The sequence below is a fragment of the Salmo trutta genome, chromosome 20 (assembly GCF_901001165.1).
Source record: "Salmo trutta chromosome 20, fSalTru1.1, whole genome shotgun sequence".
Taxonomy (NCBI): Eukaryota; Metazoa; Chordata; class Actinopteri; order Salmoniformes; family Salmonidae; genus Salmo; species Salmo trutta.
Genome location: NC_042976.1, coordinates 11650145 through 11665363, shown reverse-complemented (window position 1 = coordinate 11665363; position 15219 = coordinate 11650145). Strand labels below are relative to the sequence as shown.

The following is a 15219-nucleotide window of genomic DNA, read 5'->3' as shown; positions in this document are numbered from 1 at the left end:
TTCACCTTGAACTATGAGTTATACATCTATCAGTCTCATTGAAAGCAAGTCTAAGAAGCGGTAGCTCGGTTCTATGTGCGCTATTTTTTTGCTTCTAGTTCTTACATTTTTTGTTGTTGCATCTTTTACTTTCGTTTTGTACACCAGCTTCAAACAGCTGATAATGCAATATTTGTGGTTCTGGAAAATATTTTTTCTCAGCGGTTTAGATGGCACAATGATTCTCTACACTAGCTTGTTTTGTCACATAAACTAAAATAAGGGAAACTATAGCTGTGTTCGATACTCATACTAACCGCACTATTAGTGACGTGAATGAAGTATATAGTATGCTTTTTGGTCATAGTATGGATATTAGTTAGTATGCAAAAGGTTTTCGGATGTCGTACAAAATTCGCCAAAATACGAAGTATTCATTCAGTGGACACTATTTCCGTGCTTTTAGGGCCCATAATGCAATTCTTCAGAAAAAGGGAGTGGCTTCACAACGTTTTCAGATTTGAAGAAAATGGTGGAAATTATGCAGGCGAAGTCCGATGAGAGCGGATACAAATTCATTGCTTTAACTAATTATTACAAATGTTAACAAAAGTTGATTACTGTAATAAAGTAATGACTTTTCAAATAAGTTACGTTACGTTGGCTGACAATTTGTTTACGGTAACCTAATACATCGAACTTGCCAGGCAGTATATTAACGATCTGCTGTCTAACTTCTCAACGTTTATTGACTTGATTATTCACATCATTCTCAGCTAAGTGGTATAGTCGTTGTGCGTTTCAATAGACTGTTAATTCTGTCTATCTACTCCGATTTCAGAGCGCTCTCGGCAGAATAACTGATGAATTTACAAACACTCAACACCGATTGAATATGACCGGTGGTGTCAAAGAGTAATGAAATTGTTGACAGCAGCCCAGTTACAGTCACCAACGCTCTGGATAACATGAAAACAGTCTAATCAGCTCTGCTAGGGTGAGTAAAATGGTCAGAGTGAGGTGTTCTCTCATTTGTGTCTGGAAGTAGCTAGCCAACGTTAGCCAGTTAGCTTGGGTGCTTGACTGCCGTTGAACGATCAGATCAACTCTGTAAACAATCTGGATTTATGAACGCCCAGAGCTCACTCTGGCACCCCAGATTGAATTTACAAACACACCCGAAATCGTAAAATGTTTAGCTAGTAATGTTATGTTAACAAGCTAGCAATAAGTTGCATAGCAACGTCATCCGCTTCCGGTAGACAGGCAACGCTCTAATACGCTCAACATAAACGATACCGTTTGTTTACAGTATACATAAATGACCTAATGGTATGTAGTATACAGTATGTTAGTATGGGTATTCAAAGACAGCTTATTATAATTGTAGCTAGCAACCAGGAAATGGCGTAGCGGTTTCTGTGAAGTTCACAATCCAGGGCGAATGGTGGCGATAAAGCACGACTAGTTGGTTTGGCCGTGCCTAAAAAAAATATATCAAAGAAGAGAAAAAAAACAACAATATTGTGGTTTCCGGGACGTGCAGATCATGGTTTCAGCGCACTTGCGTCCATCCGGTTATCGGTGTCCTGTGCGAATGCTGGAGAACTATGGCGGCGTGCCGGGGATCCTCGTCGAAATGGTTTTTCACCCGGGAGCAGCTCGAAGCCACGCCGTCCCGCCGTACGGGAGTGGAGCCGGATAGAGAGCTCTCTTACCGACAGCAGGCGGCAAACCTCATTCAAGATATGGGCCAGAGACTCAACGTGTATCCTTTTCTAAACAATCATCATCAGACATGTCGAAGGAAGGAGTATAGACATGGTGTTTTGTAGGCCCGTTTCCCAGGATGCTGTGTGGGAGCTGGGGGGACGCGCCAGAGGCACTCACTATCCGTAGTTTGTCATATCAGAACATTACAAATGTGCCAGTGGTCGCTTTAATGTATTCGGTGTTGTGTAGTAATGATACAGCCACATTGACTAGTTAGCAAACATAATCCGTCATCAACATTCAGCAACATGAAGGCCATGTATCTGGCGCCAGCTAACAAGCTGTTAGCCTGGCAGTAAGTTAGCTAGCTAACATTAGTTTATTAATCTTCCCTGCTAGTTCCCCTAATTGAAATGTTAACTAGCTAACGTTGATGTGTTTTTCGTTTTATTATGAATAGCCAAATGACGGCTGTCCAGCATGCTAGCTAACGTTAGCAAACCAGCATTGAGTTTATCTGTGTAGTTATGGCGAGCTAGTTCCACGGCCCATACAACGGCAATACAAGAACGTGCATTATTGTTTGGCTTGTCATTTTCTTTTGCACGGTTACCCTGTTATCTACCCAACAACAAATCATGTATTTACTGAAGTTACATTTGAACATACTTGAATTCCTTAACCCGTTTTCTCCAGCTCACAACTTACTATAAATACAGCAATTGTTTACATGCATAGATTTTATATGTACCACTCTTTCACCAAATTCCACAGAAATGTAAGTATTTAGTCAGCCTGACTGTATTTTCCTTAAATATGCAACCTGTTTACATAATGTATTACAATGAATTATCTCCTGTTACAGATCATTTCTCCAACCACATTATTCCTAGCTGCAAAAGTTGAAGAGCAACCTCGGAAACTGGAGCATGTCATTAAGGTTTCACATGCTTGTCTAAACCCTCAAGAGGCCCCGCTTGATACGAAGAGTAATGTAAGTTTGGGTACTATGGGTATTGTAGGTTTTGCTATTTTCCCTGTTTTTGTCAATGGCATCAACACTTCCTTTTGTGTAGTTTGGGGTGTGTCACCAGAGGGTAAGCTGAGTCTGACCGTAGTATGACAGAAGCAATTTGCAGTCTTTGTTAGACGGATGTCTGTCCTGTCTCGGCATGTTCTTAGTGATGATATTCCTAGTAGCAAGACTACATTTTAAAACATCTGGCACTAAGAAATAACCCATACTGTTACTTTGGAATAGGGGTATGGATAGACACATTACACATGTCATGTAATGATTGTCTATTGAACTTCAGGCATACCTCCAGCAAGCTCAGGAGCTGGTGATACTTGAAACCATAGTGCTGCAGACTTTAGGTAAGTAATGACTGAGAGTATAGTGAGAACTTGATCTAGTATACAAAGTGTTATGTTTGAATATTCTGTTGGACCGTTGCTGCCAGGCATTGATGAATTGCCTCGTGTTCCATTTTTCAGTTATTTAAATTAGGTACAGTGTATTCGGAAAGTATCAGACCCCTTGACTTTCTCCACATTTTGTTTCTTTACAGCATTTGATTTTGATTTAAATTGCTTTTTCCCCCCCTGCAATCTACACACAATACCCCATAATGACAAAGCAAAACGTTTTTTAGAAATTTTAGCAAATTTATAATTTAAAAAAATCACTTTTGCATGTTTTCAGACCCTTTACTCAGTACTTTGTTGAAGCACCTTTGACAGTGATTACAGCCTCGAGTCTTCTTGTGTATGACTACAAGCTTGGCACACCTGTATTTGGGGAGTTTCTCCCATTCCTCTCTGCAGATCCTCTCAAGCTCTCAGGTTGGATGGGTGCGTCACTGCACTGCTATTTTCAGGTCTCTCCAGAGATGTTCGATCGGGTTCAAGTCCGGGCTCTGCCTGGGCCACTCAAGGACATTCAGAAACTTGTCCTGAACCCACTCCTGTGTTGTCTTGGCTGTGTGCTTAGGGTTGTGTCTTGTTGGAAGGTGAACTTTCACCCCAGTCTGAGGTCCTGAGCGCTCTGGAGCAGGTTTTCATAAAGATCTCTGTGCTTTGCTCTGTTCATCTTTCCCTCAATCCTGACTTGTCTCCCAGTCCCTACTGCTGAAAAACATGCCCACAGCATGATGCTGCAACCATCATGCTTCACCGTAGGGATGGTACCAGGTTTCCTCCAGACATGACTCTTGGCATTCAGGCCAGTTCAATCTTGGTTTCATCAGACCAGAGAACCTTGTTTCTCATGATCTGAGTCTTTAGGTGCCTTTTGGCAAACTCCATGTGGGCTCTCATGTGCCCTTTACTGAGTGGCTTCCGTCTGGCCACTCTACCATAAAGGCCTGATTGGTGGAGTGTGGCAGAGATGGTTGTCCTTCTGGAGGTTCTCCCATCTCCACAGAGGAACTGTGGAGCTCTATCAGAGTGACAGTTGGGTTCTTGGTCACCTCACCAATGCCTTTCTCTCCTGATTGCTATGTTTGGCTAGGCGGCCAGTTCGAGGAAGAGTCTTGGTGGTTCCAAACTTCTTCCATTTTAAGAATGATGGAGGCCACTGTGTTCTTGGGGACCTTCAATGCTGCAGAAATGTTTTGGTGCCCTTCCCCAGATCTGTGCCTCGACACAATCCTGTCTCGGATCTCTACTCACAATTCCTTCAACCTCATGGCTTGGTTTTTCCTCAGACATCCACTGTCAATTGTGGGACCTTATATAGACAGGTGTGTGTGCCTTTCCAAATCATGTCCAATAAATTGAATTTACCACGGGGGACTCCAATCAAGTTGTAGAAACATCTCAAGGATGATCAATGGAAACATGATGCACCTGAGCTCAATTTAGAGTTTCATAGGAAAGAGTAAAAGTTATGTAATATAGCTATTTCTGTTTTTTTATTAGTAATACATTTGCTAAAAAAAATTACCACCTGTTTTGCTTCGTCTACACACAGTACCCCATAATGACTGTTTTGACTTAATCCATTTTAGAATAAGGCTGTAATGTAACAAAATGTGGGAAAAGTCAAGGGGCCCGAATACTTTACGAATGCACTGTATGTCACGGTGACGTCACAATCCTCAATGCCAATATTCTATTGCTGCAGGTCAAAATGGTCTCTTGATGAATCTCAGATGTTAGCAAACAGCAGTCCCATCCATGTTCCAATTTGTGGTCTCCACAACTACGGAATACTCCAATTATGTTGCCACCATCTGCGGCCATTTTGCTTATAAAACGTCAATATACTCACCCTTAATTAGATGTAAAGAAAGAGGAACTGCCTTTCATAATCCACATGTAATCCTGACTGTGCTCTTGTGTTGAAGAATAAGGGGGAAGAACTATAGATGGAACATTACTTTGATGCCTCTTTGACAAATTGTTCCTGTTGAAACTCACCTGTCATGTATTTTGTTCCAGGATTTGAAATAACTATTGAACATCCACACACTGATGTGGTGAAATGTTCCCAGCTAGTGAGAGGTAGAGGCTTCCTTCTTTGCTCTTTCATGCCCTCTAGTTGGGTCATTACTAGAAGGGATCCAGGTTTTGTCAAATTAATATCAGATTGGACCTTTCGTAGCAGCTTATGAGAACTTAAGCAGTAGGTTAGGAAAATGAACGTAGCGTGTTAGGAAAAGTTTTAGGTTAAATGCAAAAACATTTATTTGACAAAAGTTGGATCGCTTCTAGCCATGACCCTCTAGTCGTGTAGGAGGATAAATGCTGACATGATTGTGTAACAAATCGTTGTTGACCTTTGAGTTTTCACTAAACATGACGTACATTAAATGTAGACACAGCGAAATGAGCAGCACTGCAGATAGTGAGATGCAAGACTTCGCTCTGACAGCGTCACACACAGTATCTGCGCATGCTCGCGGGTTGCCTTCACGTTGTTAGAACGTGATAGCCACGGGACCAAAACAGTGGCAAAGTTGAGCCTCATGCTTCAACACTTAGTAGTTGTGAAAATTTGTTGTTGCGGGAAAAAGGTTAAGGATTTCTTTTAGCCTTAAGGATCCTCATTTCGTTAATGTTTAAACGTTCACACCCCTAGCATCTGCATCATATCGCTGAGTCTACCTTTAAAGGTAACATTTCAACTTTATAATTATTAACAGAGCACACTGGTCAGCAAAAACCTTAACCCTCTTTTCTCTTTCACTTACAGCAAGCAAGGATCTGGCACAGACTTCCTATTTCATGGCTACCAACAGGTTGTTATCCTGACCCCTCCCCCCCTCCCCCTGTTGCACTGTGACTACTGCACACTATAGCTTCCTGTAAGCAGGGTACCCTTTCTGTGTCCAACGGCCCTCTATGCGCCGATGGCTTCTGGGACGCTAGCCCCCTCTCTTGCCCGGGGTGGGGTGGTTGGCGGTACCGGCCCCGGTCGCAGTGCGGTGTATTGTACAAGGGACCAGAGTTGGCACAGTGGGGTTGAATGCCCAATGTGAAGTGTAGTGGTGGGCTTGAACCTCACGGTTGCTTGGTTACAAAAGTGCATATGTCTAAAAAGACACTTTGGTAGCCTGAATAGCAGCTAAAGATTACACAGATGTAAACATAACATAGAAGTCGTCCTGGTAAGTAACATTTTTCACAGTTAACATTTTAATGAAACATTTTCAGTCAGTTAAGCATATTTTTCATGTAATGAGATGGATATATAAATAATATAAAGAACAAATGGAAGCGCTAATTACAATTTTTGATGTTAACCCATTAAGGACCTACTCAGAATGTTTTTGAATTTGAAGAGAATAATACATGTTTTAATACACCATTTCATTGTATTGCAAAATATCTGTCTATCCTTCATAAGTATTAGTCTTGTTTTTTGGCTTTTTGCTTACAAACAACCATACAGTTTATATTCTGCAAATAATGGCAGAACAAGGTCCTGAAGGGTTAGTTTTGCCATGACGTTGGGATTTAATATAGCCTTTTTGTTTCCCATAGCCCAAAAAACGCCCTCAAAACTAACTACAATGTCTGGACACAGATCTTGATAAATGCTTTTAAGTTGGGCCTGGTCATAATTAAGCTGCTGCTAACGCAATCCAGCAATCGTATGAAAATTATTTTTTGTTTAAAAAAAAATATGATCTAGCTAAAGACAACATTGTGTTCCAAAAACTGCCTGTTCTAAAGAAGGCAGGCTGCATTTGACCCATTAGAACTGGAGAGGCTTATGGCGAACAGTAAACAGAGAATTAAAGAGCTTGACGCTGTGCCGTAGACATTGTGGTAATTAGAGGATGAAGTGCTTAATGCCTGAACTCTCTGACCAGCCACATAAAGGCCTTGTTTGGGTCATAAAAATAGATTTCGCCATGGTACCCTGTAGACTAAACAGTGAGGGGAAAAGTGGAAACGGTACCCAAGCCCTAGAAATATAATTGACTTGAATGGGAATATGTTTTAGTATTCTATGGTTTGGATTCTATTAGGGTTACAGTCACCGTGGTGAATACTTCTTAGATTTGATGTTTTTCAGGATTGTGTGGACTAGTCTCAGGCAGCGCAGTGATACGGGAGATGGATTAAAATATTCTCCTTTTAATATGCATTATGTCCAGGCATTTAACTTATTGTGGCACAAGGTTACCATCTAGCTTTTACCATGGTATTTCAAATGGAAGACTATCTAGCTCTCTGGCCCTTTTTTTAAATCGTTCAAGGTTCAATATTGTAGCTTCATCTATTTCTACATAACTTGAGTTCTAAAGAACTTGAGTCAACGTGGATTACAGTTGACTAGAAGGCGTTTCTCACCTCAACCAGTTAGTGTAAATGAGTGGCTCTTTTGAATTTACTGCAAGCTCATGACCATAAAATGTTGACCAAGTGTTATTTATTGGTGGTGGATTTCTTTAATGAATGGTGAAATTGGGTCACGTTCCCACCAAAAAAACCTACTAGTCTTTATTTGAATTTGACGCAAATGTGAAGTTATTGCTATATCTGCAGTTCCTTTTGGTAAACACTAGGATGGTAGCCATAATGTGAAACTGACTCATGATCTATTCTGCATGTCAGTAATTGTTTGTTCTTTTGTTAAGTGTGCAACTGTGTCAACGATAACATTTATTTTGCAATGCTTCTTCTGTTCTCAATACTGTGTACTATGGTTTACCTCAGCCTAAAGCGCCTGTGACTTATTGTGTTTGCCCCTCTTCCCTCTTCTCCATGTGGCCTGTTGCGCGCCGGCCTCTCCTTGCGTAGCCTCCACCTCACCACGTTCTGCCTGCAGCATAAACCCACAGTCATTGCCTGCGTCTGCATCCACCTGGCCTGTAAATGGTCCAACTGGGAGATCCCTGTCTCCACTGACGGGAAACACTGGTGGGAGTACGTGGACAACTCTGTCACGCTGGAGCTTCTTGATGGTGAGTCTTTGATTATAGTTCATTAGTTCACGCTCGTAGTCGGAAAGACATGCAGAATGCCTACTTACAATCTTTTAGTTTGGGAGAATAGTTTTGTTTTCGTCAATGAGAAATGTGTGGGTATATGTTATTATTGCCATTTTATATTAGGTGTTAAAACCAAGTGTGTCCTGTCCTTCAGAACTGACACACGACTTCCTTCAGATTCTGGAGAAGACGCCGAGCAGGTTGAAGAGGATCCGGAACTGGAGGGTAAGCTGAAGTTCTTCTCCAGTGAATCATCATTAAGACCTCACACTCTCTCTAGACATTTGTAGATTGTCCTTGATGTCTGCTGATTTTATTTTAGTGTAGTTTCATTGTACAGTTTCATGCTCTTCACTACCACGCCATCATTCTCTCTTCTCCCCCAGGCCACACAAGCTGCCAAGAAGCCCAAGGGAGATGGCTCTCAGGCGAACGACCCCTACCCAGGACCCTCCCTGGTCCACGAACATTCCCTGGGAGACGGCATCCCTGGGGTCTCCAACTCAGCCTTCTCCAAAGCTGCCTCCTCGTTCCCTGTCCCACTGCCGGGTCACGCCAGTGGACCCCTCTCCCTGGACTCCATCGCCTCCATGCAGGGCAGCTCCTACACCTTCACCGCCCCCAGCGACTGGCCCCAGGACACGGGGGGTCGCTCGGAGGGAGGAGGCTATTCCCTCAAAACAGATACACTAGGCCTCCAGCAGGGGGCTTCACTGTCTCTGCAGCACAGCTCTCAGAACCCACACAGACCAGATAAGACCATGGAGTTCAACACTATTAAACTTGAACACAAGGCTGTAGCGGGGGGGGGGAAGCAACAGCAGCCCCCGCCTGCCCAGAAAATGTCCCTGGACAAGTACAGAGAGAAGCATGCTGCCGAGCTGGCGGTGCAGCAGAAACGCAAACAGACAGAGCAACAGGCTATGGAGCCTGAGGGCAGGGATGCCTATATACCCTCTGTCCAGTCAGACCACAGGAAACACATGCAGCCCCACCCTAACCCAGGGAGCAGCAGCGGCACCACTGCATCTCCTCTTAAAATGAAGCTGGCCATTCCAGGCCAGGACAGGCTCCCCTCTGACAAACGGGACAAGGGGGGCTCACTCAAACTCCGCCTCCCAGTTCCTTCTCAGGGGGGCATGGCCAGCAAAGAGGAGCTGAAGATGAAAATCAAGGTGTCCTCTGAGCGCCACAGCTCTTCTGATGAGGGCGGGCCCAAGAGCAAACATTCCAGCCCGCTGGTGAGCAAGGAGAAGCATCGGGACCACTCTGCCCACCGCCACCACAAGCAGCACGGACACTCTCAGCTCCACGCGGCACAGCACAGCGGCAATGGCCGGGGAGGCCTCGAGGGGCCAGCAGGTGTCGGGCCGGCCCTCCTCCGGAGCCCCCTGGGGCTAGGGAGCGTTGAGGGGTTGGCGGGCCCGGCCCTTGCTTCTGTTTCCAGTTCCTCCCGCAAGAGGGCACACCCCAACGTTGCCGGCCACAACCACCACTCCTCCAAAACGAGCAAAAGCTCCAAGGGCGGCGCAGGTAGTTCCTCTCATTGTTCCTCTGTTCAGCTGCAGTCACAGTGTGTGTCGTCTCACAGCTCTGGTTTTAACCTTCCCTTCCCCCTCCTCCCCCTGTCACATACCAGGTGGGCTACGGACATCTCAACACCCTAGTGAAACTGGACAAGAAGCCAGTGGAGAGCCGCGGCCCTGAGGTCGCCGGCTGGGGTACTGCCAGCACCAAACAGACACTTTTGACATGCTCACATTTCCTGTTAAGTGCCCAAGGAATAAACTCATGAACCCTTTATAGCAAGGAAATGGAAGGTAAAGCAAAAAATATAAAGCAAAGTGTAGGACAGAAATCTAATTATTATGCTTCCCGATCATCTGATCTCTTGGCAGTGCTGATATAGTCCTGCCTGTTTCTGTATGTATAACTGCTGCTTAGTCCTCTCCATATTCTCTGGATGGGTCTTGAAATGTGGACGTGAGAGTTAGGGGGTCATCCTAGTTTAAATGTTGAAAAAAGGTATTATAAATACTGAAAAAGGCATGAAAGATGCAATTTATTTTCTTTTAAATAATAATTAAAACAGCATTTCCACAACTAATCCATTCTGGTGAGAAAACAAGGCAAGCGGTCCTCTTACGGCTGGAGGGGGGCTTCTCTCAGTTGGTGGTAGAGAAGGAAGGCCAGGCACGCCAAACATGGCCGCCAATGGAAGCTGGATTTTATTTGTTGAAAGTCTTTCTTTTTTTCTTTTTTTTTATACTCAATACTGTATCGATGATCCGCATGTTTCTATCATCAAAGGGATAAAGCAGAATGCAGACTGCTGTTTACAGAAAGTGGAGATAAATGTACATACATTTTTGTATGTTTAAAAAGCTATACCATAAATACTCAGGTTTGGAACTGCTTGTAAGTATAACAAGATATATATATATATATATATATATTATATATGATGGAGAAAAAGACTATTGTAACTTGATGTAGGAGTCCTATCATTGGTGATTCTGACTGCAGCGTTCCACTGTTGTGCTTAGAGCCTGTACTACGCATGGCTGCCGGTAGAGTGCACTCGGCCTTCGACCTTTCCATCCTTTTGTAGGGTCTGGATTTCCTCCAGTGCAGACCCTACAAACAGTACCAACCACCTGGCATGTTGTCAGAGGCCATGCAATTTGTACAATTTTTGGGGGGGGACCTCCAAGATGACCTAAAGCTGGATGCCAAAGGCTGCCTCGCAAAAAAACTAAAGACACGAGGACAGTAATACTAGAGCTATAGTTTACATGCCTAACCTTTGCTGTGAAGTGCATTTACATGAAATGGTTACTTGGCTTGACCCTGTAGCTGATAGATGCAAAGCTGTTAATCAGTAATGGTAAATAATGTAGGATTGTTGATGTCCAGTGACGTGGCAGAAAAGTAGCCTGGTTATTGGGCTTAACGTTCCGTCAGTGTTGCTGATACAGTATACGGTGGCTCGTGTGCCGTCTGCTCTCCTAACAGCTCAGTTTCCTACTGTATATGGCAGATATCGTTCTCAATTGTGGACACAAACTAAGAACTGTTCTTTGACTGGTTAGTCCTTATTTCAGTGTGCAGACAGTTGGTATTGAGGCCAAGATGTTCCACCAGTACTTATACTCTTGGGCACAGACAGTGGTTTGATAACAAGACGGCAAGTGCAAATCTGGACAACCAGTTTTATGATTTTATTTAAGTTCTACAAATAAATCCTAAGGTTAACACTACCTTAACTTGACCTATGTTGTATGATTGGTATGTACTGTATGTTTATATGAAGAGAATGGAAGCAAAATGTTAGACAAATGCCCTATTTGTATCCTCTGCAAGATTTTGTTCCAAGGGTGATAAAGGTTTCAAGCCTATACATTTTTGAAAAGGAATTTAAATACTGTATATTATGCGAATTTGACAGATTTACACTACCGTTCAAAAGTTTGAGGTCACTTAGAAATGTCTGTTTTTGAAATAACATCAAATTGATCAGAAACAGTGTAGACATTGTTAATGTTGTAAATGACTTGTTGCTGGAAACGGCATTTAAAAAAAAAATGGAATATCTACATAGGCGTACAGAGGCCCATTATCAGCAACCATCACTCCTGTGTTCCAATGGCACGTTATTAGCTAATCCAAGTTTATCATTTTCAAAGCCTTTTACAATTATGTTAGCACAGCTGAAAACTGTTGTTCTGATTAGAAGCAATAAAACTGGCCTTCTTTAGACTAGTGAGTATCTGGAGCATCCGCATTTGTGGTTTTTATTACAGGCTCAAAATGGCCAGAAAGACCTTTCTTCTGAAACTCGTCAGTCTATTCTTGTTCTGAGAAATGAAGGCTATTCCATGTGAGAAATTGCCAAGAAACTGAAGATCTCGTACAACACTGCACTACCCCTTCACAGAACAGCGTAATTAACAGTTACTGAAATTTATCCACACTTGGTTTGTTTTAGTCTTTGTAGCTTTCTATACTAACCCACAGTGTAGATTCCAATATCTGCTTATCCAGAGACTACATTCAAGGTAAGGGTACAGTTCTTTGGTTGAACTATTCCTTTAAAATTATTATATTTAACATTTTGCTTGTAAGTACAGAATCATAAATCAACTCCCCTGGACAGCCAGACAAAGTCCCTGGTGTCCTCTGAGAACCCGTCAGGCATTGGGCCTCTCACACAGATGTAGAACAATGCAAGGAGAACACTGTCCCTGTGCAACAGTGACTGCTTCCCAGTGGCTGTCTCAAACACGGTGCACCCCGCGCTCCAGATGTCCGACGTCCTGCGGAGCATTGAAAATGAAAAAAATAAATACTAAAAGATACCAACTACACAGTGTGCAGTTGTAAGTAGTACACTTGTATTGTACAAGAGCCACGCGCAGTTGAATAAAGTTCAGAGAAACACGACAATGAAGAAACAAGCTGGAGATCTACCGGAGGTCACCATCCAGGAGGGGAGAAAAAAAGATGAGGGGGAGAAATACAAGTCTAACTTGGTAATATAGCGCAAAACATGATTGTGTTGCTTGCAATGCCAGGGCTGTGGGTTTGATTCCTGTGAGGGCCCCCCCCCCCCCCCCCTGAAAATGTATGCACACACTACTGTAAGTAAAATATAAGTGTTTGCTTAATGGAATGTACTTAAGTCTGAAAAAGGTATGTTTTTCCTAAAACGTTAAACCGGAGGCTCAAAGCTGTTTTCTGACGGGGAGAACTATATAAACAGGAAGTCTGAGGAGAGGACAGGAAGAAGAGGATGGTGATTGCTGCCTTTTTTCCCTCCGCTTTCTCAATGTGTGTCAGGTAGAGAGTGCGCTCCTTGTGTCTAATAATAATTAGGTGGGTGACTATTTGTCCTATTTCAAACACCCATATGTAAAACAATCATGAAATTCAAATAAGAATATTGTATGGCAGAAGGGTATTTGGCCAAAAATAAGTATCTAAACATGTATTTACAGCAGTATGTGGACACCGCTTTAAGTTAGCCATGCGATCTCCATAGACAAATATTGGCAGTAGAATGGCCTTACTGAAGAGCTCATTGACTTTCAACGGGGCACCGTCATAGGATGCTACCTTTCCAACAAGTCAGTTTGTCAAATTTCTGTCTTGCTAGAGCTGCCCTGGTCAACTGTAAGTGCTGTTATTGTGAAGTGGAAAGGAACAACAATGACTTAGCTGTGAAGTGGTAGGACACAATCTCACGAAACGGGACTGCCGAGTGCTGTAGTGCGTAAAAATCGTCTCTCCTTGGTTGTGACTCACTACCGCATTCCAAACTGCCTCTTGAAGCAACATCAGCAGAATAACTATTCGTCGGGAGCTTCATGAAATGGGTTTCCATGGCCGAGCAGCCTTACACAAGCCTAAGATCACCATGCGCAATGCCAAGCGTTGGCTGGAGTGGTGTAAAGCTCGCAGCCATTGGATTCTGGAGCAGTGAAAACGCGTTCTCTGGAGTGATGAATCGCACTTCACCATCTGGCAGTCCGACGGGCAAATCTGGGTTTGGCGGATGTCAGGAGAATGCTACCTGCCTGAATGCATAGTGCCAACTTTAAAGTTTGGTGGAGGAGGAATAATGGTCTGGGGCTGTTTTTCATGGTTTGGGCTAGGCCCCTTCGTTCCAGTGTAGGAAAATCTTAATGTTAACAGCATACAATGACATTCTCGACGTTTCTGTGCTTCCAACTTTGTGCCTTTCCTGTTTCAGCATGACAATGCCCCCATGCACAAAGCGAGGTCCATACGGAAAATGTTTGTCGATCAGTGTAGAAGAACTTGACTGGCCTGCACAGAGCCCTGACCTCAACTCCATCGAACACCTTTGGGATGAATTGGAATGCCGACTGGGAGCCAGGCCTAATCGCCCAGCATCAGTGCCCGACCTCACTAATGCGCTTGTGGCTGAATGGAAGCAAGTCCCAGCAGCAATGTTCCAACATCTAGTGGAAAGTCTTCCCAGAAGAGTGGAGGCTGTTATAGCAGCAAAGGGGGACCAACTCCATATTAATACCCATGATTTTGGAATGAGATGTTCGTTGAGCAGGTGTCCACATACTTTTGGTCATGTAGTGTACAGTATGTGTTAACTACACTCAATTAGTATTTGGTATGTAAATTTCTGACCCACTGGGAATGTGATGAAAGAAATAAAAGCTGAAATAAATCAATCTCTACTATTATTCTGACATTCTTAAAATAAAGTGATCCTAACTGACCTAAGACAGGGAATTTTTACTAGGATTAAATGTCAGGAATTGTGAAAAACTGAATTTCAATGTATTTGGCCAAGGTTTATGTAAACTTCTGACATCAGCAATATGTATGTATGTATTTCATTACTTTAACATAACATTTCCTAAAAGTCCAAACATAGTTACCTTTAATGACATTTTTGGTAATGTTCTAAAAACATGTATTTTTAGGTTGCAGGGAGGTTCTGAGAATGTTTTACTCTGGTTCCTTAAGTTGGAAGGTTGACAGTTCACACCCTGTTGTAAATTACAAAAGGAAACTTTCTCTCCCCCTCCAGTATTTAACCCAAGGAATGTTCTTTGTTTCACAGTTTTCCCGCCGAAACTCTAACATGGTCAAATGTGAATACTGGAACAATAATTTTAACATAAGAATGTGGGGAGCTATAGAAAACTAATTCCATGTTGTTTTTCATTTTGTGATGTCACTAACTGTGTGGACCAAATACTGTCAAGTTTTCATCCAATACAGTGCATATAGAATGAAAAAAATATGAATGTATTTTTAAGATAGGAATGTGACTTGGAGGTATAAGAGAATCTATTCACTATAAACTGCATAAGAAAGTAGCCACGCCACGATGATGTCAGAGAGCGTGTCACACTGATGGAACCGTTCCTTTCGGCCAGAGTGCATAAAAGGTTTGGTAAAATGCTCACTTACGAGCCCCTAACCAACAGTGCACTTTCAAAAAATACGGATAAGAATAAGAGATAAAAGTAACAAGTAATTAAAGAGCAGCAGTGAAATAACAACAGCGAGACTATATACAGGGGGGTGCCGG

The 15219-nt window shown here is 42.9% G+C and overlaps 1 protein-coding gene across 2 annotated transcripts; it reads left to right on the top strand.

Annotated features, from left to right (window-relative positions):
* Window positions 1–125: 125 nt before the first annotated feature.
* LOC115155548 (cyclin-T2) lies at window positions 126–11409 on the top strand. 2 transcript variants are annotated; one of them, XM_029702247.1, is made up of 11 exons: window positions 130–976; window positions 1526–1747; window positions 2389–2470; window positions 2558–2686; window positions 3009–3069; window positions 5137–5199; window positions 5891–5936; window positions 7948–8111; window positions 8293–8363; window positions 8525–9671; window positions 9778–11409. In XM_029702247.1, exons 2-11 carry the CDS (start codon window positions 1590–1592, stop codon window positions 9843–9845), a joined length of 1989 nt encoding a protein of 662 aa, XP_029558107.1. In that variant the 5' UTR covers window positions 130–976; window positions 1526–1589; the 3' UTR covers window positions 9846–11409. The 2 variants fall into 2 exon arrangements, with proteins under 2 accessions (XP_029558108.1, XP_029558107.1); XM_029702248.1 differs by lacking the exon at window positions 9778–11409 and having other exon boundaries at window positions 126–976; window positions 8316–8363; window positions 8525–9026.
* The last annotated feature ends 3810 nt before the right edge of the window (window positions 11410–15219 follow it).

Excerpts from the sequence above, each read along its gene's own strand:
- LOC115155548 (XM_029702247.1), top strand. The coding sequence starts at position 1,590 with ATGGCGGCGTGCCGGGGATCCTCGTCGAAATGGTTTTTCACCCGGGAG. Across the intron at positions 8,112-8,292 it reads CACGCTGGAGCTTCTTGATG|AACTGACACACGACTTCCTT; the intron begins GTGAGTCTTTGA and ends CCTGTCCTTCAG. Across the intron at positions 8,364-8,524 it reads AGAGGATCCGGAACTGGAGG|GCCACACAAGCTGCCAAGAA; the intron begins GTAAGCTGAAGT and ends CTTCTCCCCCAG.